Raw genomic sequence first — 27,609 nt, forward strand, 5'->3', positions numbered from 1 at the left:
TCATCTGAGACCTTTTTAAACAGACAACATGAGTTAAAACATCAAAAGAACGACAAATCTCCTCCTGTTGCAACATTTCAGAGTATGAAAAATCTCCCTTTAAGATTCTAACAGCAACACCGTCGGGTTGAGTGAGGGACCGTCACATGAGCAGGACGCCATCTGAGTCAAATAACTTCACACCAGCAGATTCCATCATCTCAACTGAGTCCCCAAAACATTTTAAACTCTCCTGGAGACCCGTGTGAATGAGCCGGCATCGCTCTCGTTCCACCGTGTCCAGAAAACCCAACAAAATCAATGAAAATAGCATTTGTTCCCCTGACAGCTGACTCATCTGTTCTGCTGGTGGAGGCTGCGGTGGGGGGGTGATAGTAGCAGATGTCAGCATCTAATAATAGCTCAGGAGCCTCCAAACCATCTTCACAGACATATACACCATGAGTTTAGACTCAATCTCCTGACACTTCCTGGACTTCATCCCTGACTGACGAAATGTGGCTAATCTGGAGCAGGTCAACATCATTGAAGGTCTACCTCAGAGGCTCAGAGGCTCGTAGCTCCACGCTCATGCTAATGCTAAAGAAACTGTGCCCTGTCCTCCTTCTTGGTGTCTTCCCAGTAGATGGAATGTTCCAGACACAGGACGGAGCTCAAATAAGTAGAGTTTAACTTTGCGGGAAGGTTGTTCCTGCATCCGTGATGTTGACGCAGCAGATATCTGAGTCCTAGCTCACGTTTCGCTACAGCCGAGGGATTTTTGAGGTCTCATATTCACTGGTTCCTAATGAAAGTTTGTTGTTGAAACGGAGAAATCGGGGTGACTTTTCTGTGTGAAAAATGATGTCGTTTGATGATTCCAGGCACGTTCCAAGGACAGTTCACAGGTGGGATGCGGCACGGCTACGGAGTCCGTCAGAGTGTCCCGTATGGGATGGCAGCAGTGGTTCGCTCCCCTCTCCGTACCTCCTTGACCTCCCTCCGCAGTGAGCACAGCAACGGCACCGTGCTGCAGCAGGACGTCCCCATCATCACCGCCACCAACGCTTCAGGAGAGGAGACCCCCATCGCCACCCCCACCCAGCTGGGGCCCTCCCGTGGAGGCTTCGCCCTCACCCTCCATGTGGACCCGGAAGCCGTCAAACCCAAGAAGAAAGGTCTGTTCCGCAGGAGCTCCCTGCTGGGAAAGCTGAAGAAGTCAGAGTCCAGCACCTCTCTGTCCAGCCAGAAGAGCAAGATCAGCTTCCTCAGGTCGGAGTCGGCCCTGAGCTCCAACGCCAGTGACACCAACTCCACCATCAGCATCGGGGACGAGAGTCTGGCCGGGGCGGAAGATTTCCCCCCCGTGGAGGCCGACATCGACGCCACCACCACAGAGGTCTACATGGGCGAGTGGAAGAACGACAAGCGCTCCGGATACGGAATAAGTGAGAGGTCCAGTGGGCTGAAGTACGAGGGCGAGTGGCTGAACAACCAGAGGCACGGCTACGGCTGCACCACCTTCGCCGAGGGAGGGAAGGAGGAGGGCAAATACGTCAACAACATGCTGGTGAAGGCCATGAAGAAGAGGGTGATCCAGCTGAAGGGAAACAAGATCAAGCACAAGGTGGAGCGGGCGGTGGAGGGCGCCCAGAGGGCCGCAGCCATCGCCAAGCAGAAGGCGGAGATCGCCTCCTCCAGGTGAGACCGAGCGATACGTCAGTCTTCTTCTCAGCTTTTAGGGTTCATCCTGCATCACCTGGAGCCCCAGGCTCAGCAGGCTCCTCGGGTTCCTCAGGAGAGACCAGATTTAGCAGCTTCAGGGTTGCTGCTCTGCCCCCTGAGGGTATTAATGACTGGGCTGCTATTAACACCCCGTCTCTGAACGGGCTCGGACTGGCGTTCCGTTAACCAGGAAGTGCTTACGGAGGAGCGCCGTCCTGAATTAGCCGAAGGCGTCTCCTGCTCACGTCTGCAGACAGAACAAACCCGATCCAGGCTGGTCTCCTCTACGGCAGGAGGTGTGGGTTCTGGTCCCTCTGGAAAGGTTCCTGCCTGCACAATATTACCTGCAATAGGTCCCAGACCTCTGGGGGGGGGGTGCTTTGGTTTATATAAACTGATTGTGGAAGCAGCTTTTCAGCCTCCGTGACCGTAGAAGGTGCTACTGTTTTTGACAACAGTCCTCACAGAAGCTAAAAGAAGTGTGTGTTTACAGCAGCAGGCTGATGGACTGCAGACCCCCTCCCAGCAGGGGGGGGCGTAAATACTGGGCCCAGGGACACGCAGCCTGGGGCCGCCTGATGTTGCTTCATCCACCGCGTAGAAAGTTTCACCCGCACAGGAACCAGGATGGAAGCGTAAACATCTGCTGGAACACATCTGTTCCTGCGGTCGGCTGGGATACCAGACCTGCCCCCCCCCACCAGTTAGAGGCTCTGGGACGCACTGGGGACATTGTTCTGCCGGCTCGGGGGGGGGTCATTGACGTATGCTCATGAGTGCTGTGGTCACAGAGGGGCCCTGACTAAATATGGACAGGCGCACTCCTGCTGTATCACAATCACAGGGGAATGCAACAGCTGATTACCCCCCCCCCCCCAACACATGCCCCCCCAGCTCTGAAGCCCCTTTTACTGCCAACTCACAGCAACACTGTGTTCTTTTTCACCTATCGTTATTCATTTAGGAAAAGCATTTTGTTGTGTAATTTAACTCCCCATTCCAGGAGGACATGGTGGGAGATGTTGGTGCCCCCCCATGGCTGGGCACCCCCCCCCATGAATGTCTGGTGTCCTGATGAGATGTTTTATATTAAACTCCCAAGTTCCATATGGAAAAAGCATCACGAACAGTTATGAAACAGCAGATATTGGTCGGGGGGGGGCAGCGGTGTTCTCAAGTGGTTCACCAAATATGAACTGGACACCTCCCTGAGTGAGTGCTGGGGTGGCAAAGAGATTCAGTGGTGTCTTGGATTACATGAAGTTCTGCTGATCTCAGCACTTTGTGGTGGGATCATTTGTTGTAAACTGGCCCGATTGCAGGGTCAGGATCAGGGTCAGGATCAGGATCAGGGTCAGGATCAGGGTCAGGATCAGGGTCAGGATCAGAATCAGGATCAGGATCAGGATCAGGATCAGGGTCAGGATCAGGATCAGGATCAGGATCAGGATCAGGATCAGGATCAGGGGTAATGACGATTTTAACTCTAAAACAAAAATCAGGAACCATCATGTGACCATGGAGCAAAAACAGTGCTGCAATCAGCTGCAATTATAGTGAAAACAGTCGGCTGACTTTAAATACACACACACACACACACACGCACACACACACACACACACACACCACACACACACACACACACGCACACACGCACGCACACACACACACTCTAAAGATCCAGCATGCCAGACTGATAGAGTATCGCCTGCCCTTCAGTGCAGAAGCTGTTACAAGTCGTTCTTTATCTTCACCTCAGCATTATTTTAGTTCGTTTAAAATATGAAAACTGTCACTTTAAATGCAGGAACGCTTGTGCCGTATCGCAGGAACGCTAATGCTGTATCGCAGGAACAATTGTGCTGTATCGCAGGAACGATTGTGCTGTATCGCAGGAACGTTTGCGCTGTATCGCAGGAACGATTGTGCTGTATCGCAGGAACGTTTGCGCTGTATCGCAGGAACCAATGTGCTGTATCGCAGGAACGATTGTGCGTATCGCAGGAACGCTTGCGCTGTATCGCAGGAACACTTGTGCTGTATCGCAGGAACGATGTGCCGTATCGCAGGAACGCTTGTGCTGTATCGCAGGAACGCTTGTGCCGTATCGCAGGAACGATTGTGCTGTATCGCAGGAACGCTAGTGCTGTATCGCAGGAACGATTGTGCTGTATCGCAGGAACGATTGTGCCGTATCGCAGGAACGCTTGTGCCGTATCGCAGGAACGATTGTGCCGTATCGCAGGAACGCTTGTGCCGTATCGCAGGAACGATGTGCCGTATCGCAGGAACGATTGTGCCGTATCGCAGGAACGATTGTGCCGTATCGCAGGAACGCTTGTGCCGTATCGCAGGAACGATTGTGCCGTATCGCAGGAACGATTGTACCGTATCGCAGGAACGTTTGTGCCGTATCGCTTGAGCATGTGAAGAGGCTGGAAGGGAGGATTATCCTGCAGGTTATTCTGTGCTCTGCGGGCACTCGAGGCCCCCAGAAAGCTGCGAGTATTCAGGTCACAGCATCAGATGTCCGCTAGCAGCAAAAGCAGCTGTGGTCAAAGTTCTGCAAAGTTCTGGAGCTTTAGGTTCCCCTGTGGCAGGTTTACAGGCGTGTGGTGCTGACCTGGGACACCACGGAGGTCAGATCAGAGGTTCGATCCGCCCCTGTGCTGAAGTGCCCTGAAGCAAACCCGCTCCAGGTTTAATGACCGAACCTTCTACAGGGGGCAAAAGAACGGGGCAGCGATAATAAAGCACTAACTTTATTTACAAGTGTTCTTAAATCAAAGTTGTTTCTGTTGATCTAGACTAAACTGTCCAGAGCTGGTCTGGACCGGAGCCACCTTTCAGGCCGGCTTCTATATTGGATCTCACACCTTGTATACTGTTAGCAACCATGCTAGCCAAATTTAGCAACTTTAATCACAGCGCTTGATATATTGTTACATCGCTGGCCTTCTCCGAATGCTTCCTTTGGGAACACTGTTCCCAGCTGTTCTGTAAATTCTGGTGCTGCTGGTCCAAGGAGTTCCTCCAAAATACTGCGTTTAAACAAGAGCGACGCTTGTTGAAGGATTTGAATTTGTAAACTTTTACAATTTGACTCAAATTTAGAGAATTTTAATCGCAGGAGGTTTTTCGGTCCTTTAAAATGACGTGTTGCTCCTCAAAGAGGAAGCGGCTGCAACAGGTGACCTACCATCAACGCTGTACCCTGAAGGCATCACGAAGAACAAACCAAACCGACTGCGTTCGGGTCCGTCGCCTTGAAAAAACCTTTAACTCAAATTCAGACCTGTGTTTGAGTGTTAGCGTGGAACCTGGTGGACCCAGGGTCTTTGTGATGGTTCCAGCAGGAATCACCTTCCCGGGTCGCCCAGGAAGCCGCCCGGTGTTACGTTTCAGTGGACTCAGCTCACAGCGACCCTGAGGGGTGAGAGGTGCTGGGTTCAGGGTCTCTGGCCTCCAGAGCTTTAAGGCTCAGGATGGACTGATCCTATGGAAATGGAGATGGAAGTGTCAGACATGATGGGATGGATGGTTCCACATTACCTGATGAACAAGCTTGTGTTTCCTGCAGGACCACTCATGCCAAAGCCAAAGCAGACGCGGCCGAACAAGCGGCTCAGGCCTCCAACAGCGAGTCCAGCATCGCCCGACTGGTGGCCAAAGAGCTCTCGCCGTCCTTCTACCAGCCCGGTCAGTGAACGCCTCATCTCAGCACATTAATCTTCCCCGTAGAACCTGCATCACCAGATCCGTGTCAATTATTTATGTTTGGCTGTTTTCATCTCGCTTACCCCGACACGTCAGAAGACAAATCGTCTGGTTGTGTTTGGGTTTGTTGTGGTAACTGCAGCAGAGGCAGCTGAAGCGACCGCGAGACGCTCGTAACGCGTCTCCGCGCATGCCGACGGCCTGAGCTAATGGATCCTTGTTGCGGCTCCCCACAAGGAGAGCTGCGTTTTCAATGTCTAAAAAAGGAACATCTCATTGGGTCGAAGGGCTTGTCTTAGTTTCACGGGGAGTCCGACTACACCCACGCTTAACGTCTACACAAAGCAAGTCGGGAGGTAAAAGCACGACACAAAGGTGTTTTTGTGGGTTCCTGAGAGGCTGCAGGCGCCCGAACGCAGGCGGGTTTCATTCCTCCGTGGGCGGTACCGCCTCCCGAGACCTGCAGGGGTGGCAGGAGGCGGTTTCATCCGAACTTTACAACCTGCAGACCCACATTTTAATCTCGGGCAGACACAAACTCGGCGCGATTTTAGTTCAGTTTAACGGTGGAGGAGCGATGACGTTGGTGCTGACGGAGCGACTCCCTGTCGTCACAGGTCCGGAGTACCTGAAGAAGAGGGTGTTGCAGGAGGCGGCGGAGGGCAGCGAGAACACAGATATCGTCATTCACGAGCCGCTGCTGGCCGAGGATGAGCCCCTGCCAACGCCACCGGAAAGCCCCCTCATGAACGAACTGGTCAGCCTGATGCCGGACTCGTCCTCCGGCCGGACCCCCTCCCCCAGCCCTGGCATCATCAGCAAGGAACACCCCAAACTGCTCAGTCCGGGAAGCTGGAATGAAGATAAAATCAGCAAAGGCGCTGGTAGTCGGGGCAACAGTAAACCCAACAGCAGGTCCAGCAGTCGCCCCTCCACTCCCTCAACCTCTGCTCCCACCTCGGCCGGCCCGGAGGGGGGAGGGGCCCCCAACGGTCGCGGACCCTCCCGTACCCCGAGCCAGCATAGTCAGAGCAGCAAGATGGAACCAGGCTCCGACCTGGAGATCAAGCCCCTGCAGAAGTTTGACTCGGAGACAAGAGCTCCAGGCGTGACTCCTGCTGCTCCTCCTGCTGCTCCTCCTGCTGCTGCTCCTCCTGCTCCTGCTCCTCCTGCTGCTGCTCCTGCTCCTCCTGCAAGAAACGGCCTCATCCCTAAAGATGAAGAAGAAGAAGAACTCCGCCCAGCAGCCAAAGTGACCCCCAAAGCCCCAGAGCCCAAACTCCCCGTGTTCAAAGCCAACCAGGAACCAGACGCACTCACCCCTCAGAGCAGAGGCGAGCCCAGAGAGGGGAGTCGGCCATCCAGCAAAGCAGAAGCAAAGACCTTCCCCAGGAGGCAACCCAGCCCGGCTCCGCCCCCAAAACCCGCGCCCCCAAAACCTGCATCTAAGCCTGAACCCAAACCAGCGCCACATCCAGTGGAGGCCAAAGCTGCTGTGGAAAAACCCAAAGCAGAACCCAAACAAAAGGTGGTGATTTCAGGTCAGAGCAGCGAACGCGGCCCAGAACTGGAGGAGCTGGAGGTGAGACACATTTAATAGCATTTAATAATTAATAATAATTTAATTTAGCTGTGGTTTTCAGTCAGCTTCCAAAAAGGCTAAATGTGGCACAAACGTGCAGACACGCCGATGCTCACGTAACGTGTCACTGACGTCTCCTCCAGGGTCCCAACACCATCATGATCTGCATGGTCATCCTGCTCAACGTCGGCCTGGCCATCCTCTTCGTGCACATTTTGTCATGAGACATCGTCCTGGTCCTCAGGTAACAAAGACTCCGGGAGCAGAGCGGACGTGTCCACAGAGCGGTGTAAGTGTTGTCTTGCTGTAGGTGTGTGAAAAGGTCTGATGGTCTTCGTCCTCCTGAGTGGCGGCCACAGCTCAAGGACGGGGAGGCGGTTCACGGAACCACCTCAGCTCCTCTGGAGGTTCTGCTCCAGCCTCTCTGAAGATCCTCCTCTTGGACAGGTCTGCAGGAGTGAAGCGAATCAGAACTCCGACGTGTGAAACTGCTTCAGGAAGGTCGGGGCCGTGTGTGATGAGGTTTTACCAAGGAATAAAAGCGTAGGTTCACGTTTCACCGTGTGGATCAGCCAGATTAGACCACTTTGTTAGGCCGTCCTTTGATTTTGTCTTGATTGTGTCCGAGCGGGTTCTGCTCACAGGAACAGGAACCTTTTCCTGTCGCATCCTGCTTTGCTTGTGGAGAATGTCGGGCGTCTCTGAATCAACAACTACATTTATTTTGGTTGAAACTCACACGACAAACGCAGCATCAGCGGTCGGCGATATCGCCGCCGCTTAAAGTTCAGAAGAAAAAAACCACGACTCTGTAAAATACTGTGAATTTTCCTGTTGTCACAGCTTCTGCTGAGGTAAACCGGGTGGTAATTAATCCCATTAATCATCATTAACATTTGCTGGTTGGTGGTTTTTTCTATTCTTTTGTTTTCGGATTCATCAGAAACGGAACCTGGACGAGCGACGTGTCGGCCAACGCTCCAAGATGCCGAGTTATCTCCAAAAACTCGGCTTCACTTGGTTGCGGGCGTCTCGCAGTAAAAGCTAACTTAGCGTTTTCTACCTGAGCTCTTCAGCCTGTTCAACACTGTGAAATGTTGTCGTCACTGCTTTGGTTTGGTCTTTTAGAGAAGCTTTTGATGGAGGCTCCAGTGGAGCACGACAAGCTCGTGTTGCACCTCTGTGCTTTAGAGTCACTGCTGTAGGAGTTACAGGATTAACTGTAAAGCTGTTCGTTAGCCCTCCAGCTAGCCTAGCATCCATCGCGCCGCCAACTATGAGCTCAACACTTGAATGCATGAGGGCACTTTGTGTGCGTGTCTGTGCTTTTTGTAACATTTTGAAGTGCACGTCTTTATGAGAAGATATCGAGACCCGAAAATTCATTTCCCAAAAGGAGCCGAGATGATTTGAACATGTCTTACACTGAGAAGAACGCTCGCCTTCAGAGGAGCTGCAGAAGGTTCCTCGCTGCTCGTTGACCTGCCAGAAAAGGAGAACTTTAAATGTGCTGTAAACAATCGGAAACAGAGAAACCTGCAGCCTTGATAGATCCATGGATCCGTGTTCGGCAGAGTCGATCACAGGTGAATCAGTCGGTGGAGGAAATGTTCTCCTCAGAGAAGCTGGTAGTTTGAAACCCAACCTTGAAAATCTTACAAAATAAAACTTTTACAACTTGTATGTTTGGTCTGTTTCTTAGTAACAAAGATGATCTTTTCTGTAGAGGCACGATTAAAAGCTAATGCTGTCACCCATAAATAAAACCTTTTGTCCATCAATGAATTACCTGAAGATTCAACATCACTGTCTAATCTTTTCATCCTTAAAATGACGTTTTAACCGCAGTGAAATTCCTCCTGTTTAAATAAATTGTATTGACCAACTTGGACATTAGAAATGTGATTTAAAAAGATTATCTCATAAATTTCACTTTCGGATCAGACTTTTGTTTCCAAATCTTTTTACACGAGCAGAAATGCGCAGAGAGCTCAGCCCAGGAACAGAACTAAGTATTTTTAAACTCCACCTGTCGGGACAGTCTCTTTTCTCCCTTGGGCCAAAATAAATACCAAAACCTATTTTAAACCTGGTGGGGGGGCTACAGGCCCACGACCCCCAGGCAGCTCTCATACAGACAGGATTAAATAAACAGACAGATCAGAGTTGAAACACACGCAGATGTAAATATTAATAACAAGTTAATCGGAAATGTTTAAAAAGTTTTTACGTTGCAGCGATCCTCGATGGAAGAGCGGCGCCCTCGTGTGGCCGCGGACGGTTCTGCAACGACCAAGTTACCGTATGTTCGCGACCATAAGGCGCACTTAAAAGTCTTAAATGTTCCTGGTAATTCCTGGATATTAAACAGAACCATCAGAACCCGTCTTGCTGCCGGGTGGAACCACAAAGAGAGGTCATTTTGAAATATAAGTCATAATATTGTTCGTTCCCTTTTTAGCTGAAATACAAACATTTTTGTACAAAAAGTTCCAACCGTTCATGCGGCAGAGAATGAAGAGGACAAAGCTGACATCAAAACTTGAAAACTGTTTATTTTAAGAAATAAAATGTTATAAAATGAGCACAAATGGAACGGAGAACGGACGGGTTCTCAAACACAACATTCACACAATTCCAAATCTTTCAGCACGCTTCCTTTTCTTCGCCTGTAAAAAATACAAAAAAGGGAAATTGAGACTTTTTGTTCTTTTTCTCTCAGTGATTTTAAAACAGAGAAAGATGAGGAATCGGACCTCCGTGTCAGCAGCACCAGCTGCTCTGCCACTCGTCAAGGCTCCGAACCGCTCCTTCCTCTTCTTCAGCCTTTCATCTTCCTCAATCTGGAATCACAAACATCCCAGTGGGGGGGGGCACGGTGAGCAGACATTAAACACCCCCCACACTCTGGCCAGGCCTGCTGCCATGACAACAGTCAGCTCCAAATTAAACTGCTGCGCTAGAAATGCCGGCGTCACATTCAGCGGACCTTCGGCACCACCGGCCGGGTCCTCGTTACCTTCTGAGAGATGGTTGAAACGTTCATCCCGAACCTCTCGGCCCTTTTCTTCAGCTGATCGATGTTCACCTAAAGAGCAACAAAAGAAGACGTTCAACCCGTTTCCAGCAACACGAGGAGTGAAACGTTGCGTGTTCAGAGACTCACAGGAGCTTTACTGTCGCCAGCAGCACCTGCAGGAAACAAGGACTCGTTAGTGGAGGAAAATCACATGGCTACAAACAACAGAGCGCTTCTGAAGATGTTGGATCTTCAGGTGAGCCTGTGCGGCGCCGGCACCAGGCCCGGCAGAGGTGGTGCATAAAGTGGAGCAGTAAAGATCAGGAGCAGACCTGCAGATGATCCGGAGCCCTCGGCCGGCAAACCAAACCTGAGGGACACAAGCAACGGTGGAATGTTGGGAAGGTTTCGCTTCGTTTTCAGTCACCGTTCACACACACACACACACACACACACACACACACACACCTAATACAGTAATTACCTCGCCGCACGCAAAGCCTTTTTGCTTTCAGCAGATGCAGGCAGGCTGAAACGTTCAGCTCTCTTCTGTAATCTCTGTAAAAAGACTGGAGTTCAGGTGTGGAGCTGCTGAGAGCTCACCTGAGGAGCCTTTGGGGGCGTACGCGGCCGTTTGAATGTGCAGTTTATGATCATGAATCTGAAATCAAAGCTCTTTACTTCACTGGCAGTGGACGCGGGGCTTATCTTCACCACCTTCTTCTCAGCGAGTCTGGAAGACAGCAAAAAGAATAAATAACTCAAATAATTCAAACAAAGTAGTTTGTTATTATGTGACGAGTCAAACACGCCGCAGCCACACATTTAACTCAATATAACAAGTGAGGGAATAACCAGAGATTTACAGAAAACTTCAGCTCCTACGTGGATATTTTTATTCAACAGTGTCAGCTGTTAGCAGTAATCCCCCCCCCCCCCCCCCCCCCGCCCCCAGAATGTTGTGGATGTTATTTCCAAAGAATGAAAAGTATATTGATGGTGTGTAGATGTGAAGTTACGTTTCGACAGATGATTCAGGGTCCTTGATGTCGTTTACGACGCCGTCACTTTCAGATTTGGTGAAGTCCTGAAATCAAAAGGAAGCTTTAGCTCACAACCCAGACGGAGACGTCCGAGACCGGAAACAGTCGTTACCTCGGCGTCCTCGACCAGCACGTCATCAACATCCACATCATCTTCTGTTGGACAGAAAGGAACAGGTTGATAAGAAGAAAAGAGGGAAGCCAAGTCACCCCTTGTTACCCAGAAACCATGCATAAAGGACAGAGGGGCACATATTTCTTGAAACATGCCGTTCCTCCAGTCTGGTGCCTCACCGTGCTCATCCAGGTACGCTTGGAGCCGAGCAATCAGCTCCCCTTTGTTGCCTTTGGTTGCCAGCCCTCGGGCATCGCACTCCTGCCTCAGTTCAGCAAGCTGGTCCAAGACAGACAGAGACAGCATGAAGCACTAACCGTGTCCAAATATTTGCGCCTTTTACCCGGGACACTTACTGAGCGTCCCGGTGTGTTTCCAATATGTTCTCTGGTTTAAAGAACACAGCACACAGGGGATTTTTATTTAAGGAGACATTTATTTTAATTCTATTGCACTCTGTTGGAGTAATCTGCAGAAAGACTGACAGATAATAAATAAGAAAATCTATTGTGCTTAGTTTAAACTCAGCAGTTTAAAGACGGAACTTGGCCATGTTAGTCGGTTCTCGGCGTATTTGGGACACGAAAAGACACAGAGCAAATATTTTTTAATCGACAAAGAGATAAAGTCGCACTTTTTAATAAATCGCAGTTTAAACACAATTGTAATGAAGTTAATACAAAGGACGTGATTGATGTTAAAAGATGCTAGCTAGCCTGCTACAAAAATGGCGTCGCAGCTAAACTTCGTTTTAATCACCGTTTCCAGTTAATTATTCACATTTTTTCCTCAGCAGCCTGTTTTTTGATTCAAGGAACAGTTAAATTACCATGAATAATGTTTCAATTAAATAAACAAGGCGAGGGCACGTTTCCCGTTAACAGCATGCAATTTATTCATTTTCATTCATTCATCATTGCGTTAAATTAAAAAGCAGCGCAATCCCCTACTCTGTCAGTAACAGCATTCTAGCATTACATTTACTAATAAACATTTAGCACATTTGCAATATTGACCAAATAATTGTATTACAAACCTTCAGTTTCTGCAGCTCTACCACTTCCGCCATCTTTGCTTTTTTGGCCTCTTCTTCTTCTTCCAAATAAACACAAGGAGCTCCGGCGTCGCTCACTGCCGCTCTGTTTAACCACAGCGCCGTTGGCTGGACAGGCGGTGAACTGCAGCAGCGTGTCTGCGTATAGGGGCACTGACGCCACCTGCTGGACAGGCGGTGAACTGCAGCAGCGTGTCTGCGTAAAGGGGCACTGACGCCACCTGCTGGACAGGCGGTGAACTGCAGCAGCGTGTCTGCGTATAGGGGCACTGACGCCACTGCTGGACAGGCGGTGAACTGCAGCAGCGTGTCTGCGTGTAGAGATCCTGACGCCACCTGCTGGACAGGCGGTGAACTGCAGCAGCTGAATTGGCTAATGCAGTTGCACACGGTCAGGCCCGGCGGTACAAAGTGTGTGTGTGTGTGTGTGTGTGTGTGTGTGTGTGTGTGTGTGTGTGTAGCAATTAATTTATTTAGAATGACACAAATTTGTCTGTTGTTGGGCTGAAACAGCCTTTTAAACTCTGCTAAGATGACATGTTTGAAAATGTATAATAACGTCTATGTGTGTGTAATATTTAATGTTCTGAAGGAGTTAAAGAGTTCATGGTAAGAACAGGTGGAATAATGCTGAAGAGAGATTAGTTGTGAATGCTGTCATTGTTTCAAAAGGGCTTCGACTTGTGCCACACTTTGGCACACAGAGACAAAAAATATTTGAAAAGAGTCACTTCATAGTACTCGAGGTGCTCAAAGACAAAGCCGGATGAATTTAGAGTCACAAGTTCTTCAGTAATCCTCAGTAATGCAGCATTCCTGCCATTTTTTGTTCTGCAGGCAGATCCCCTCAGAGCTGCTGTTCTAATGACACAGAAACAAAGTGCTGTTACACTCCTGAGAAATTAAACACAGCATCACCTTTACAGCAGCTGACCTCAATAATATCCATCAGTAACAATAAATAAAGGGCAAGTAAAGGAGAGCCTAACCAACCATCAATAGATAATCATGCACAACGAGACTTACACAGCTAATCCACATGATTAGAAATAAGACAAAAGGCAGCCCAAAATGGATTAAAGCTAAGGTTTAGGCTGATATTTTAGTTTAGATGCATGTGCTTGGTGGAATTTTCCCCCCAAAAAAGGAAGGAGATGCATTCAAACATTTAACCATGACCAAAGCAGGACAAAATCAATTAGATCATAAAACATCTACTAAATACATTCAAGTGTATAATATTCATATGCAAACTCAAGTGCGTCTCGTGACCCTGTTGGGGGGGTTCTGCTGCTCCTGGCTGATTATCTTTTATTTCTGACCGTGTATCTAAAACCCAACCCTGGTTGTACTGTAAAGAACAGGATGGGTGGGGATGGGGGGGGTTCTGTCTGCAGGAGGCGTCCCCTCTGCTCTTGCACACTTTATAAAGCCAGTTTTCTGCGAGCTGCTGCTCACTGAAGGGACATTTGTTGGACAGGAAGCCTGCTGAGAATGTGGACGGTGGTTTTGTTGCTATTTCTGGCTGTATCTTCACCCTCGTTGGCAAGTAAGTGCAGTCGTTTGAGATATTCCAGACTATGGGGGAGTTTAACCTGAAGTGAAATGTTGATTCATATTTTCAATCCTTCTCTTTCTGCAACCTGAGCAGGTCCTTGGAAACATGAAATGGTGAATTGAACAGTTCTCAGAGTCGAGGGAATTATTTGGACTCATATTTTAAGAATCATTTCAGCACAGAGATCTGAAACCTTTAATAGATGCGCACATCAGAAATGTATAGAAATTCAAATATGTACAGATGCCAAATGTAAGTATTTGAATTTCTATACATTTCTGAGAGCTGTTAAAAAGTAGGAATTCTTCTGCAGCTCCTGTTCACTCATTCAAAGCCCTTAATTCAATTTAAATTGATGATATGAAATTTAGCCCTTAATGATGCGTCTCTTTCCTCCGGGATTATGCGCCAACAGTGAACAGATGGAAGGTAAAAAAGGTCCCTACATACATAACAGGACATCCAGAACTCTGGGCGTCCTTCGCTGTTAACCGAATAACATCAAAGAAGTTAAACAAAGCACAAAAAAGTGTCCTTTGATGAGTATTCCCATGGAATTTGCCTTCCGGGAACATTTTTGTCCAGCAGACATCTTGGATGAAGCGGCTCCTGACGTCCACCAGAGAAAAATCTGTCGCTGCCGTTTAAAACTGATCTAAGCGGTTATTATCCTTCATTCTATGTGGTTTCTTTCTGTCAGAGCCCAAAAGTCGCCTCGTCCGTTATCCGTCATGGAACTCCAGGATGTATCCGGTCTGGAAGGACGGAGACCCGCGATACAAAGACTCCTGGAAAGGTGGATCACTGGTCTGACTGGCTTCTTAAAACTGGACCTGATGGTTGCGTTTCCTCCCGTCTTCCTGTAGGGGGCAGGGTGATTTTTAACGTCGCCAACGATTCGCCCACTCTGACGGGAGCCAAAGTGACCTTCACCATCAGCCTGGAGTTCCCCCACAACCAGAAGGTGCTTCCCAACGGAGACGTGGTTTGGGCGGAAGACTGCGTCCTCAACGGTGAAACTCTCCCACTCTCAGTTGAATGTTTGTTTCATTTCTCCGGTTCCTCCGGAGTTTGTTCCTCCCGATTGGTTCATCCATCCTGATTCTGGACTTCAGTCCTTTAGTTCCTCATCATGTTCTCAGCTTTCACGCAGATTCCAGCAGATTCCTGGAATGACACATAAATGAGACCTGACTCAGTCGTTGGCTGAAACACTCCTCTGACAGAAGGTCTCCTCTGATGGCAGGAACCAAGCATGCAGCCTCAGAGCCAGTGTTCCCAACACAGGACACAGACTGGGAGCCAGTTTTCCCCGATGGAACGCCAATGAAGAAGGACAAGAAACCAAACTACGTGTTTGTGTGGAAGGCCTGGGGTGAGCGGAGCTCTCACACACTGATGCTGAGGGTCGAAGAGTTTCTGTAGCCTGAGGCTGATCCAGAGCAGATCAGAAGGGATCCCTCACGTGGTCAGATTATCGTAGTCAGATTATCGTGCTCAGATTATTGTGCTCACATTTCCATAGTCAGATGATCATAGTCAGATTATCATAGTCAGATGATCATAGTCACATTTCATAGTCAGATTATCATAGTCAGATTATCGTGCTCAGATTTCCATAGTCAGATGATCATAGTCACATTTCCATAGTCAGATGATCATAGTCAAATTTCCATAGTCAGATTATCATAGTCACTTCCATAGTCAGATTATCATAGTCAGATTATCATGGTCAGATTATCATAGTCAGATGATCATAGTCAAATTTCCATAGTCAGATTATCATAGTCACATTTCCATAGTCAGATTATCATAGTCAGATTATCATGGTCAGATTATCATAGTCAGATGATCATAGTCAAATTTCCATAGTCAGATTATCATAGTCACATTTCCATAGTCAGATTATCATAGTCAGATTATCATGGTGGGTGGCACGGTGGTGTGGTGGTTAGCACTGTTGCCTCACAGCAAGAAGGCCCCGGGTTTGATCCCCGTTGGGACTGATGGGGACTTTCTGTGTGGAGTTTGCATGTTCTCCCTGTGCCTGCGTGGGTTCTCTCCGGGTACTCCGGCTTCCTTCCACAGTCCAAAGACATGCATGATTGGGGCTTAGGCTAATTGGAAACTCTAAATTGCCCGTAGGTGTGTGTGTGTGAGAGTGAATGGTTGTGTGTCTGTATGTGTTAGCCCTGCGATTGACTGGCGACCAATCCAGTGTACCCTGCCTCCGCCCATTGAGCTGGGATAGGCTCCAGCCCCCCCGCGACCCTCAGTGGAGGAACAAGCGGTAGAAAATGAGTGAGTGAGTGAGAGAGATTATCATGGTCAGATTATCATAGTCACATTTCCATAGTCAGATTATCATAGTCAGATGATCATAGTCACATTTCCATAGTCAGATTATCATGGTCAGATGATCATAGTCACATTTCCATAGTCACATTATCTTGGTCAGATTATCATAGTCAGATGATTATAGTCAAATTTCCATAGTCAGATTATCATAGTCACATTTCATAGTCAATTATCATAGTCAGATTATCATGGTCAGATTATCATAGTCACATTTCCATAGTCAGATTATCATAGTCAGATGATCATAGTCAAATCCATAGTCAGATTATCATAGTCACATTTCCATAGTCAGATTATCATAGTCAGATTATCATGGTCAGATTATCATAGTCAGATGATCATAGTCAAATTTCCATAGTCAGATTATCATAGTCAGATTATCATGGTCAGATTATCATAGTCACATTTCCATAGTCAGATTATCATAGTCAGATGATCATAGTCAAATTTCCATAGTCACATTATCTTGGTCAGATTATCATAGTCAGATGATTATAGTCAAATTTCCATAGTCAGATTATCATAGTCACATTTCCATAGTCAATTTATCATAGTCAGATTATCATGGTCAGATTATCATAGTCACATTTCCATAGTCAGATTATCATAGTCAGATGATCATAGTCAGATTTCCATAGTCAGATTATCATAGTCACATTTCCATAGTCAGATTATCATAGTCAGATTATCATGGTCAGATTATCATAGTCAGATTATCATAGTCAGATTTCCATAGTCAGATTATCATGGTCAGATTATCATAGTCACATTTCCATAGTCAGATTATCATGGTTAGATTATCATAGTCACATTTCCATAGTCAGATTATCATGGTCAGATTATCATAGTCAGATTTCCATAGTCAGATTTCCATAGTCAGATTATCTGTGGCCAAACTGCACATCAGGATTCGTTACTCATACCTGTCACCGATGAAGACCATCCATCCATCCATCCATCCATCCATCCATCCATCCATCCATCATCCATCCATCATCCATCATCCATCCATCATCCATTTGTCCATCGACTGTTTAATCCCAAAACCACCAGGCAGAGACACAGATGTATTTTTACCAATCTACCAATGAGACAATTTGTTTTTCCTTCTCTAAAGAAAGTGACATAAATGTGTGCGATGATGTAAGGAGAGATGGATGGAGCATGTTGAGTGCTAACCTGGATGCTGCTTGGGCAGGTCAATACTGGCAGGTGGAGGATGACTCCTCGTCCTCCTTGACCATCGCTACAGATGATGTCCCTCTGGGCTCCTACACCATGGACATTGTTATCTACCATTACCGCAGCAGAGAAAAGTTCATTCCTCTGGGATATGCCTCCACCCAGTTCTCCATCACCGGTGAGTTCAGGTTTCTTCCGAGAGAAGGAGGAAGACACAAATTGATCCTTTCAAGAATGGTCTCAACTTTTTCATCAAATTCCTTATCAAAGCGAAACCATTCTCCACATTCCCCGCAGATCAAATACCCTTCGCCGTCTCGCTGGACCAGGTCAATGACATTGTGGCTGGAGACATGCGCTTCATCCAGAACAGAGCGATCGCCTTCACCATCACCCTCCATGACCCCAGCGAGTACCTGAGTGATGCAGACATCACCTTCAACTGGGAATTTGGGGATGGAAGCGGAGCTCTTATATCCAGGGAGCTGACTGTCACCCACACCTACATCAGCACTGGCTCCTTCAAGCCCAAGGTGGTGGTCCAGGCAGTGATCCCAGATAAGGCCTGCGATGTGCCAGTTAATACCACGAAGGCCCCCAGTCCACCCTCTGACATAGGTTCCAATGGTAAAGATATTATGACATAAATCCTAGTTAGCTTCAGCATGTTAGCACTGATATTGTCAGATGTCATTAGTTTAACTATGAGACAAATCTTTGTGTGTAAAGCCAGCTGAACTGGGGAGATTTTTACATGGTCTCCCTCTGTGTAGGAAAAGCTCCTGCAGTGGTGTCTGCTGTCGCAAAACTGGTTTCCACCAAGGCAACTGGTCTGATTGTCAAATTGGATCCTTCAGACACAGAAGACAACTCTGAAGATGAGGCCTCCACCACTCTGCAGGAGTCCCAATCACGTCCCAAGACTCCCTTTGTTGCCCGTCAGGGTACGTCAGGTGCTGGTGAGGAAGAGCTTAACTTCTCATTCACCGTTGTGTCCTGATAAAATGGAAAAGAAATGATGATGGTCAAGTGAACCCTGCATTTGCTGATGTACATTCAATGCAAATGAGGTTGAGCATGAACTACCCTTCATTGCGCCGTACCTCTTGATTTGCATGTCCTCAGGTCGGTCTGTCATTCACTAAAGCCAGAGTTCAGCTGTCCTTCTTCTTGTGTCTTCTTCTTGTGTCTCATGATGAGTTCATGAGTTAATCATGAGCAATTCATGCTGAATCTGCTTCACATAAAGTATAAAATGCAATTTTAGAAGTTTTTCATCGGTTGTCATTCCTTGTTTCTCATCAGGTGCAAAGCCACCTCTGACAGGCCGAGCCACGCTGCCTGGGGTTGCTAAGCGCGACGTTGGTGAAAAACCCTCAGATGAAGACTGCGTCATATATCGATACGGTTCCTTCTGCACCGGCATCGAAGTGTTTGGTGAGTTACCTTCTACAAGTGTCAGTTGAGAAGCTTAAAGATACTACCGAGCACCAGCCCATCTTCCACCTGTGTTTCAGAGGCCATTGAGAAGGTTGAGATCCTACAGATGGATAATGATGTAAGGGCATCTTCTGAAATGGCAGCAAATGTTCTGGATATAACTGTAACCTGCCAGGGAAGGTGAATACATGATGGTACCATTTCAGACCCAGTTGCCTCTCAGACGTTTTAGTGGCTCGCCTCACAGTAGCGCGTTCCCTCTTGCAGCCTTCCAAAAGAGGTGTGCAGCGTGATCCTGGATGCAGAATGCATGAGGCCAATTCACACAGTGTGCAACATGGTGGAACCTTCTAAAGAGTGCCAGCTGGTGCTCCGGCACTTCTTCAATGACTCCGGCATCTATTGCATCAATGTTTCGATGGCCAATGATGTCAGTTTCGCCTCCACCAGTGCCAAAGTCAACTTTGACACGGGTAACTCACCTCATCGACCACAGTTTGTGTCGTTACTCTTTACATTGATGGGTGACCATTTTTATGACTCTGATGTTTGTTTTAGGCCCAGGGTTGTCCTCTCCTGGAACTATTGCCACCGTTTTAGGTGTCCTGGTGCTCATTATGGTCATAGGCGTAGTGGCCTTTTCCTACAAGTAAGAACAGACATTTATTAATTGTGATCTCCAAACTGTTGCTTTATTGCTACTCTGGGAACATTTACAGGAATTCTACCCAACGTGGTTCTTCATCTTGCAATGGCTTCAACCCATAAAAATGGAACATTTAAAATGAGTAACTTTCCTCCAGCTGTGTTGTTGAGGTGTTTTTGCTACCTGTCTCCACAGGCGTTTCAGATCCTACCGTGCTTTAAAGGAAGATGTGATGATTTCTGCAAACCAGCAGTCCAGCAGAGCAAACATCTGTTCTGGGGCCTCCACGGTCTGGAACCTTCTGAACAGACGTGGAGCAGTGGATCACTGCCCTCTGCTGCAGGATCGGCCAGTATAAACCTTCACAACTCACCCAAACGCTACAAAGCAACACAGATTTAGGCTTCTCTCAATCTTTTTATACTTTTTTTTTACACATTTTCCAAAAGTTTCAAGTGTCATAGTTGGGATTTAAATCAATACTTTTGAAATGAGTCTTTTCTTTTGTACTCGGACTGATTTTGTGTCATTTGGACAAAGTGATTTGGAATGTTGTTCCAATAAACATGATGAAAACATCAGCTTTGTTTCTTCTAGATTCATAAACCTTAAAGAATGAAAGCATGAACTAATCTAACATACATGTGGTGATTTTACAGCATGAAATAACGATAAAGGTATTTTCATGAATACAGTCAAAAGGGTTTGAAATGCTGAATTTCAGCAAATTTAAAATGTAATGAAGAGCTTACGTACATCAAAATATTTTTTCTATAGAGCCCAAAACACATCAAAATGATAGCTGTCCCAAGGATGTTACCATGACAACTGCGGTTGCAATTGTGTAAAAATGTGAGATTTTAATTTCAGGCTTTTTTCCCCATCCATGTTAAGTAAATTAAATAAATGCCTGACTGAATCAAAGGCTCGAAAAGGAACAATCAAACCGGATTACAGAGGACGACATAATGTAATGGTGTTTATTATTGACCAACATTAAAGGTTTACCTGTATGTCCACTGTGGAAATCACGACAAACAGGGTCACATGTGAAAGGAACTTTATTCAACAGCCAAATGATGGAGTTGACATTTCTGCTTGGAGACATTTAATAACCAAGGACACATTTCCTGTATTACTAACGCCGTCGTGAATATTTTAATACTCCTCTCCTTCCTCTTCTCCCTCCCCCTCAATGGAGTCGACTCCCACCTCCTCATAATCCTTCTCCAGAGCTGCCATGTCCTCCCTGGCCTCAGAGAACTCCCCCTCCTCCATGCCCTCACCCACGTACCAGTGCACAAACGCACGTTTGGCGTACATGAGATCAAACTTGTGGTCGAGCCGAGCCAGGCCTCGGCGATGGCGGTGGTGTTGCTCAGCATGCACACAGCTCGCTGAACCTTGGCCAGGTCTCCACCAGGGACCACAGTGGGGGGCTGGTAGTTGATACCAACTTTAAAACCAGTGGGGCACCAGTCCACAAACTGGATGGTGCGTTTGGTCTTGATGGTGGCAATGGCAGCATTCACGTCTTTGGGCACCACATCACCACGGAAAAGCAGGCAGCAGGCCATGTACTTGCCGTGGCGAGGGTCACATTTGACCATCTGATTGGCGGGCTCGAAGCAAGCGTTGGTGATCTCAGCCACTGAGAGCTGCTCATGGTAAGCCTTCTCAGCAGAGATGACGGGAGCGTAGGTGGCCAGAGGGAAATGAATACGGGGATATGGCACCAGGTTGGTCTGGAACTCCGTCAGATCAACATTGAGGGCACCATCAAAGCGAAGGGAGGCGGTGATGGAGGACACAATCTGGCTGATCAGCCTGTTCAGGTTGGTGTAGGTGGGACGCTCGATATCCAGGTTCCTGCGACAGATGTCGTAGATGGCCTCGTTATCCACCATGAAGGCACAATCGGAGTGCTCCAGGGTGGTGTGGGTGGTCAGGATGGAGTTGTAGGGCTCCACCACAGCGGTAGACACCTGTGGAGCTGGGTAGATGGAGAACTCCAGCTTGGACTTCTTGCCATAGTCGACGGACAGACGTTCCATCAGGAGGGAAGTGAAACCAGAGCCGGTGCCACCTCCAAAGCTGTGGAACACCAGGAAGCCCTGAAGGCCAGTACACTGATCGGCCTGCAGACACAGAGGAGAGTCAGTATCACACAGGAGATTCACTTTAATCATGTTCTGGAAAGAATTTACAAATGTTCTCCACGGGATTCCCTCACCAGTTTACGGATCCTGTCCAGCACCAGATCGATGATCTCTTTGCCGATGGTGTAGTGTCCTCGGGCGTAGTTGTTGGCAGCATCTTCCTTACCAGTGATCAGCTGCTCGGGGTGGAACAGCTGGCGGTAGGTCCCAGTACGAACCTCATCTGCAGAGACACAAACATCATAATTCATCACTGCTGTGCCACAGAGGACCAGATATCGTCATTATTTGATGAAATGTATCTTAAGGGGATCATATCTACCAATGACAGTGGGCTCCAGGTCCACAAAAACAGCCCTGGGAACGTGCTTTCCTGCTCCGGTCTCACTGAAGAAGGTGTTGAAGGAGTCATCTCCACCTCCAAGAGTCTTGTCACTGGGCATCTGCCCATCCGGCTGGATACCATGCTCCAGACAATAAAGTTCCCAGCAGGCATTGCCGATCTGGACACCAGCCTGGCCGACGTGGATGGAGATGCACTCACGCTGGGAAGAAAGAACAATACGTGAGCTTGTTTAAGCAAATCAGAGATGCTTCATTTATTTGGCTGCTAAAGGTCACCTTTAATCAGACCGTATGACGTGGATAAATAGGGACTTGCGCCCCCTATCTTGGACAGAGAGTATCTGCAGCAGGAGGCACCTCCCTGCACCATCAGCAGGGGACAGAATGCCTGACAGCACCCCCACCCCCACCCACAGGAGGCTGCTCTCCGCTTTCCTCACGATTTTTTGTCATCTTGTCTTCACATCCAAACGCTCTCCTTTCTTTTGCAAAACACCAGCACAAATGCAAATTCGACTGGGCACGCGGCGCGTGCACGTCATCCTGGAATATTCCACCTGCTTTGGCTTGAAGGTGAAAAATGAGTCCGAGAACACCGTAAATAAAGACGAAATCATCATGTTATTCATTTCTGTGTATCATTTTATTGAATTTGAGACATTTGAGAATATTTTACGATTCTGTTACAAATAAAAAAATCAATAAAGGATGAACGGTGAATAATTCGCTTTTGTTTTAAATGGAGGATAAAATATTAATTTGCTGCTGTGTCTCATAAATTAAAGATAATAGATTAATCCTGACATCATCGCCATCACCACCTTAGATGCCCCTCCCTGCTTTGTCCAGCATCTATTTGCAAAATAAATGATTCAGATTTTAACATACTAACAGGAAGAATGTAGTAGTTAAAAATTAATATTGCTCGTGTGAGAAATGAAGGAAAGGAACACGCAGTAGTTTTCTAGGAGAAACGACAGCTTCATCCACCTGCTCGCCTGCTGCAGAAACCTGAACGACGATCCTCGGTGCATTGTTCTCACACCACGACAAATCAGATGGTCGTGCATCTGCTGCACTGCACGACTGTGCAAAGTCTCGATCACCTCTGTCAGTAAATATGTGCCCGACGGGTACAACTACCGACCACAGCTCGATCAAGCCTGACTCTTTATTATCCTCTTTAGAAAAGCCGACTGTGACGCGCCACGTCCATGATGCTCGGTTCTGCCTCTTCTTTCCTCCTAAAATCGCCCGAGACACACACTAAAAATCACTTACCATGATTAGTTTGAAAGATTCGAAGTGAGGAGAAGAAGAAAGGGTGAATAAAGTCGGTGTGTTTGCGTTGCGTGTAGAACCCAACGGGGTCACTGCAACAACTGCTGAATGGGAGGGCGGCGCGCTCCTCTTTATAGGCCGGGCAGAGGTTCGCTCCTGCGCAGAGGACCAACAGCTTTACTAGCGATTTACACAATAGCTCTGCAGAGAGGTTCACGTTAAGCGATTGTGTCTGTTTGGGAGATCCTCTCAGATACTTTGTGTAAATGTTCCTTATTTGTTCCTTATTTGTTTGGGTTTTTTTTCTTGGTTTGCAGAATAAATGGCTCCATCGATGGCAAATTGCAAATCAATATGTTTCTAAAATGTTTTGGTTATAACAGCTGATCAGATTGTAAACAGATCTCATGGACATCATATCTGGGTGGGGGGTGGGGGTGGGGGGGCAATAGCGGAGAGAATACCGGGTGTCCCAGTTCTCTCCCACATCTTCCTCCTCCTCTTCTTCCTCCCTCGCTGTCTCAGAAGCCCTGCAGTGACGTCATCTGGTGGGGCGATCACGTGGTCCGTGTCCTCGCTGAAGGTGCGACGCTTCTTCTGGGGAGTAAATGAAGCTACAGCGCGAACATTTCAAAATTTTAGTGTTAAAATTTAAAGAAGCTTCTCAATAAAAATGAATCAATGACTGTATTAGGGTTAAATGTGAAACTATTGGACAAATGAAGTCAAAGATTGTATCTAAAAGAGGTAAATAAAAGAACAAATTTAATCCAAAAGGGATTCATCCCTATTGATTTTTTATATTTGTCTGCTACCCTTCCTCCTCTTCCTGCTCCACCCACGCAGCTGTGACTCCGGGATGATGTGACCAGCTGAGAGGCAGGATGGGAATGTTGGAGATGGGAGTGGTCCCTCAGTGTTCTGCAAGAGAAGAATGTGGTACCACAAAGAATGCTTCCACCTGTCACAGCAGCATCCCTGAGTGTCCATTTCAAATTTAGCTGTAATAATAAAGAAAAGAAAACATTCTTACAATTGCATTTGTGTAAATAATGGAATATATATTGGACATATTAAACATCATCATGGAAATTATTTCTCCAAAAATAACTCACTCATACCTAAACTGGTAGAATAAAGATGAGTTAAGACATAAAGGAAAAGTCAATAAGGTCAATGTCTCCTGGAAAAACAAAATAGTGAGAACTCACTGATGAAACCAGCTGGTCAGACCAAAGCTCAAACTGTAACGTGGTGATGAAGGACTGTTTGGCTTGACTTTACTCCAATGGGAATACTGTTCCCATAAAACCTCATTTGTTATTAGCAGCTAAGCTTCCACTCTGTGGGTCTTTTAAACCGACTGAAAAATGTATGGTCCTTCTTATTGGACAATGTTAAACCATCCAGACAAGAGACAGGAAGAATGAGCTTTTATGTGTGTGGCTGCTTTGATGGCTGGTGTGAACAAAAGTGTGGAGCCATGTTGATGCAATGCTTTTGTCTTACAAAGACTGACCCCATCGTGCATTTCTGTGAGCTGAGGAAGCACTCCTGTAAGATGTGCTTATGCTTTTCTTTCTTCCAGGCCCTGCAGGTCATCACACTGACAGATTTGAAAAGCAAAGTGACTGAGAGGCTTCACATTTCCTCCCACAGCAGCTGCGGCGCCATCGCCACTGCTGCATTTAAGCTGCATCACGTGACCACCAGATAAAGGCGGTTTGTCTGGATACAGTACTTGGCTGTATCTAGGCAACCAGGCTATTTCCTAGCAACGGCTACACTTTGGAGGCTGTCTGTGGTTGTCTGTCTGTGGTTGTCTGTGGTGTCCATGGCTGTCCTCTGACAGCATGACTTTAATGTTAATAGACAGAAAATTAACAATAAAATTAACAATAAAATAACAATAACAATAAAAAATTAAAATATAGATTTAATGAAGAGCTAACAAGTGAGAATTCATCTTTGGCAAAGCATCACTGAGAGAAAGCAAACGAAATTTACTCAGAAACATGGGTCTCATCAAGCCAGTAATTGCAGCCCTGTAACCATATGGTATAAAATAATTACTGTTCATTGAAAAACTAAATTTAAAATGATTTGGCCTTCCTGTGAACTCTTATTTTCTATGGCTAACCGGGTCTGTCTGGTACCATCACAACCTAAGTTACGCAGCATTTTTCGGACACAATGACCCGCAGCGGGATGGTGGGACACGGGCGGTGTCTGGAAAGGCGGGGCTTGTAGAGAGGGGAGCGCTCCACCAATGGGAAGCTGCAAACTCAGACTGGCAGGATTTCAGCCAATCATGGAAGAGCAGTCGCCGGCGCGTCGCGGGCTCGCTTATAAAGCAGTCCCCATCCTAACGCGCCATCTTCTCTTACATCGACCCTTTAGTTGTCGGATTGAGAGACAACGTGAGGAGCTTCTTCATCCCTCTTTTGTGACTTGTTCTGAACAATAATGGTAAGAGCTGCCCAATGGAATCATTCCTTCACGTTAGTTTTACATTTCACTTGACAGCGCTAAAAAACCTAATTAGTTTTAATATTTGTTTATAATAATAATAATAATGATGTTCCTGGAGAGGTCTCCGCTGAGAAGAATGAGTTTTAGGACGGTACCAATTGTGTTAACATTCTTGGTTTGAATGACTGAGCCATAACTGTCTGTGACGGAGCTGAACAGAAATGTTCATCATATTCGTCAGTGAAGCTGCGTAAATCGACCTGAACGCCCCAAAATATCCTCCGACCATCCAAATATCGACCAGCAGCCTCACATTCAAGAATTATGCGGCGTTCTTCCTAATTATTCTTCCAATGACGTTGTTAACAATTAATACGTGATTATTAATAGCGTTTCTTGCCGCAGTGATGGTTGTGCAACCACAGACAAAAAACTTAGTTGTCTTAAAAGAAATTTAAATAATCTTGAAATGCATCAGTACCACATACAGATATTTATTTCTGCATCTATACGATTTCATAAATGCATCCAGACACGTCATAAGGTCTTTTTAAAGGTGACCTTTAATAGCAATACAAGTGAAGTGGGGTGGTGACAGCTCTGTCTATTGGGAACTAGAGTGAGAGCCAGAGGGTTCTTGGTTCAAGCCCCACAGCAGACAAAACTTGGAAGGTGTTCTGTTTGTAGGGGAAGGTGCAAGAAAACTTCAGAGCAGTGCCAACGTACCCTTGAGCAAGGTACAAAACCGACAAATGATTATGTAGAGCCCTGTGATGAAGTGGCAACTCATCCAGGGGTAAACTCTGCCTTCGCCCCTTTGTGTAGCCCCCCCGACCCAAAAAGGGATAAAGCGGTTAAGAGATTTGCTTAAACAAGCTCACGTATTGTTCTTTCTTCCCAGCGTGAGTGCATCTCCGTCCACGTCGGCCAGGCTGGTGTCCAGATCGGCAATGCCTGCTGGGAACTTTATTGTCTGGAGCATGGTATCCAGCCGGATGGGCAGATGCCCAGTGACAAGACTCTTGGAGGTGGAGATGACTCCTTCAACACCTTCTTCAGTGAGACCGGAGCAGGAAAGCACGTTCCCAGGGCTGTTTTTGTGGACCTGGAGCCCACTGTCATTGGTAGATATGATCCCCTTAAGATACATTTCATCAAATAATGACGATATCTGGTCCTCTGTGGCACAGCAGTGATGAATTATGATGTTTGTGTCTCTGCAGATGAGGTTCGTACTGGGACCTACCGCCAGCTGTTCCACCCCGAGCAGCTGATCACTGGTAAGGAAGATGCTGCCAACAACTACGCCCGAGGACACTACACCATCGGCAAAGAGATCATCGATCTGGTGCTGGACAGGATCCGTAAACTGGTGAGGGAATCCCGTGGAGAACATTTGTAAATTCTTTCTAGAACATGATTAAAGTGAATCTCCTGTGTGATAACTGACTCTCCTCTGTGTCTGCAGGCCGATCAGTGTACTGGCCTTCAGGGCTTCCTGGTGTTCCACAGCTTTGGAGGTGGCACCGGCTCTGGTTTCACTTCCCTGCTGATGGAACGTCTGTCCGTCGACTATGGCAAGAAGTCCAAGCTGGAGTTCTCCATCTACCCAGCTCCACAGGTGTCTACCGCTGTGGTGGAGCCCTACAACTCCATCCTGACCACCCACACCACCCTGGAGCACTCCGATTGTGCCTTCATGGTGGATAACGAGGCCATCTACGACATCTGTCGCAGGAACCTGGATATCGAGCGTCCCACCTACACCAACCTGAACAGGCTGATCAGCCAGATTGTGTCCTCCATCACCGCCTCCCTTCGCTTTGATGGTGCCCTCAATGTTGATCTGACGGAGTTCCAGACCAACCTGGTGCCATATCCCCGTATTCATTTCCCTCTGGCCACCTACGCTCCCGTCATCTCTGCTGAGAAGG

The 27,609-nt window shown here is 47.3% G+C and overlaps 4 protein-coding genes, 3 long non-coding RNA genes and 1 pseudogene across 9 annotated transcripts in view; 4 read left to right on the plus strand and 4 right to left on the minus strand.

Annotated features, from left to right (window-relative positions):
* The window catches only part of jph2 (junctophilin 2), a 9,930-nt gene extending 1,246 nt beyond the window's left edge, over positions 1–8,684 (plus strand). The window contains exons 2-5 of the mRNA XM_057040324.1: positions 864–1,680; positions 5,285–5,403; positions 6,039–7,003; positions 7,147–8,684. Coding sequence (XP_056896304.1) covers positions 864–1,680; positions 5,285–5,403; positions 6,039–7,003; positions 7,147–7,227 — 1,982 coding nt within the window. The 3' untranslated portion in view covers positions 7,228–8,684. The remainder of the gene's footprint in view (positions 1–863; positions 1,681–5,284; positions 5,404–6,038; positions 7,004–7,146) is intronic.
* Positions 8,685–9,533: 849 nt separating this feature from the next.
* sarnp (SAP domain containing ribonucleoprotein) lies at positions 9,534–12,395 on the minus strand. Its single transcript, XM_057040351.1, has 11 exons — positions 12,217–12,395; positions 11,360–11,459; positions 11,178–11,221; positions 11,042–11,109; positions 10,704–10,755; positions 10,507–10,580; positions 10,355–10,392; positions 10,170–10,195; positions 10,023–10,091; positions 9,760–9,846; positions 9,534–9,672 (listed from the first exon to the last, which is right to left on the minus strand). The coding sequence occupies exons 1-11, from the start codon at positions 12,247–12,249 to the stop codon at positions 9,631–9,633; spliced, it is 633 nt and encodes a 210-aa protein (XP_056896331.1). The 5' UTR covers positions 12,250–12,395; the 3' UTR covers positions 9,534–9,630.
* A 480-nt stretch (positions 12,396–12,875) lies between these two features.
* LOC130529787 (uncharacterized) lies at positions 12,876–17,685 on the minus strand. The gene is made up of 2 exons (XR_008951650.1): positions 17,330–17,685; positions 12,876–14,959 (listed from the first exon to the last, which is right to left on the minus strand). It is a non-coding gene; the product is annotated as an uncharacterized LOC130529787 (long non-coding RNA).
* Positions 13,589–19,999, plus strand: pmelb (premelanosome protein b). Of its 2 annotated transcripts, none has more exons than XM_057040325.1 (12): positions 13,589–13,783; positions 14,493–14,588; positions 14,659–14,805; positions 15,039–15,167; positions 17,349–17,510; positions 17,630–17,959; positions 18,106–18,291; positions 18,638–18,769; positions 18,850–18,952; positions 19,040–19,245; positions 19,331–19,421; positions 19,614–19,999. In XM_057040325.1, the coding sequence occupies exons 1-12, from the start codon at positions 13,729–13,731 to the stop codon at positions 19,774–19,776; spliced, it is 1,800 nt and encodes a 599-aa protein (XP_056896305.1). In that variant the 5' UTR covers positions 13,589–13,728; the 3' UTR covers positions 19,777–19,999. The 2 variants fall into 2 exon arrangements, with proteins under 2 accessions (XP_056896305.1, XP_056896306.1); XM_057040326.1 differs by having other exon boundaries at positions 17,630–17,950.
* A 462-nt stretch (positions 20,000–20,461) lies between these two features.
* Positions 20,462–23,397, minus strand: LOC130529778 (tubulin alpha-1B chain-like; annotated as a pseudogene).
* Positions 23,398–23,660: 263 nt separating this feature from the next.
* LOC130529785 (uncharacterized) lies at positions 23,661–24,238 on the plus strand. Of its 2 annotated transcripts, none has more exons than XR_008951648.1 (2): positions 23,661–23,786; positions 24,050–24,238. It is a non-coding gene; the product is annotated as an uncharacterized LOC130529785 (long non-coding RNA). The 2 variants fall into 2 exon arrangements; XR_008951647.1 differs by having other exon boundaries at positions 23,693–23,950.
* Positions 24,239–25,536: 1,298 nt separating this feature from the next.
* Positions 25,537–27,609, plus strand: part of LOC130529777 (tubulin alpha chain) — a 5,352-nt gene continuing 3,279 nt past the window's right edge. The window contains exons 1-3 of the mRNA XM_057040346.1: positions 25,537–25,672; positions 26,577–26,799; positions 26,899–27,047. Coding sequence (XP_056896326.1) covers positions 25,670–25,672; positions 26,577–26,799; positions 26,899–27,047 — 375 coding nt within the window. The 5' untranslated portion in view covers positions 25,537–25,669. The remainder of the gene's footprint in view (positions 25,673–26,576; positions 26,800–26,898; positions 27,048–27,609) is intronic.
* Positions 26,221–26,695, minus strand: LOC130529786 (uncharacterized). The gene is made up of 2 exons (XR_008951649.1): positions 26,557–26,695; positions 26,221–26,352 (listed from the first exon to the last, which is right to left on the minus strand). It is a non-coding gene; the product is annotated as an uncharacterized LOC130529786 (long non-coding RNA).

Source organism: Takifugu flavidus, chromosome 8 (genome assembly GCF_003711565.1).
Source record: "Takifugu flavidus isolate HTHZ2018 chromosome 8, ASM371156v2, whole genome shotgun sequence".
NCBI lineage: Eukaryota > Metazoa > Chordata > Actinopteri > Tetraodontiformes > Tetraodontidae > Takifugu > Takifugu flavidus.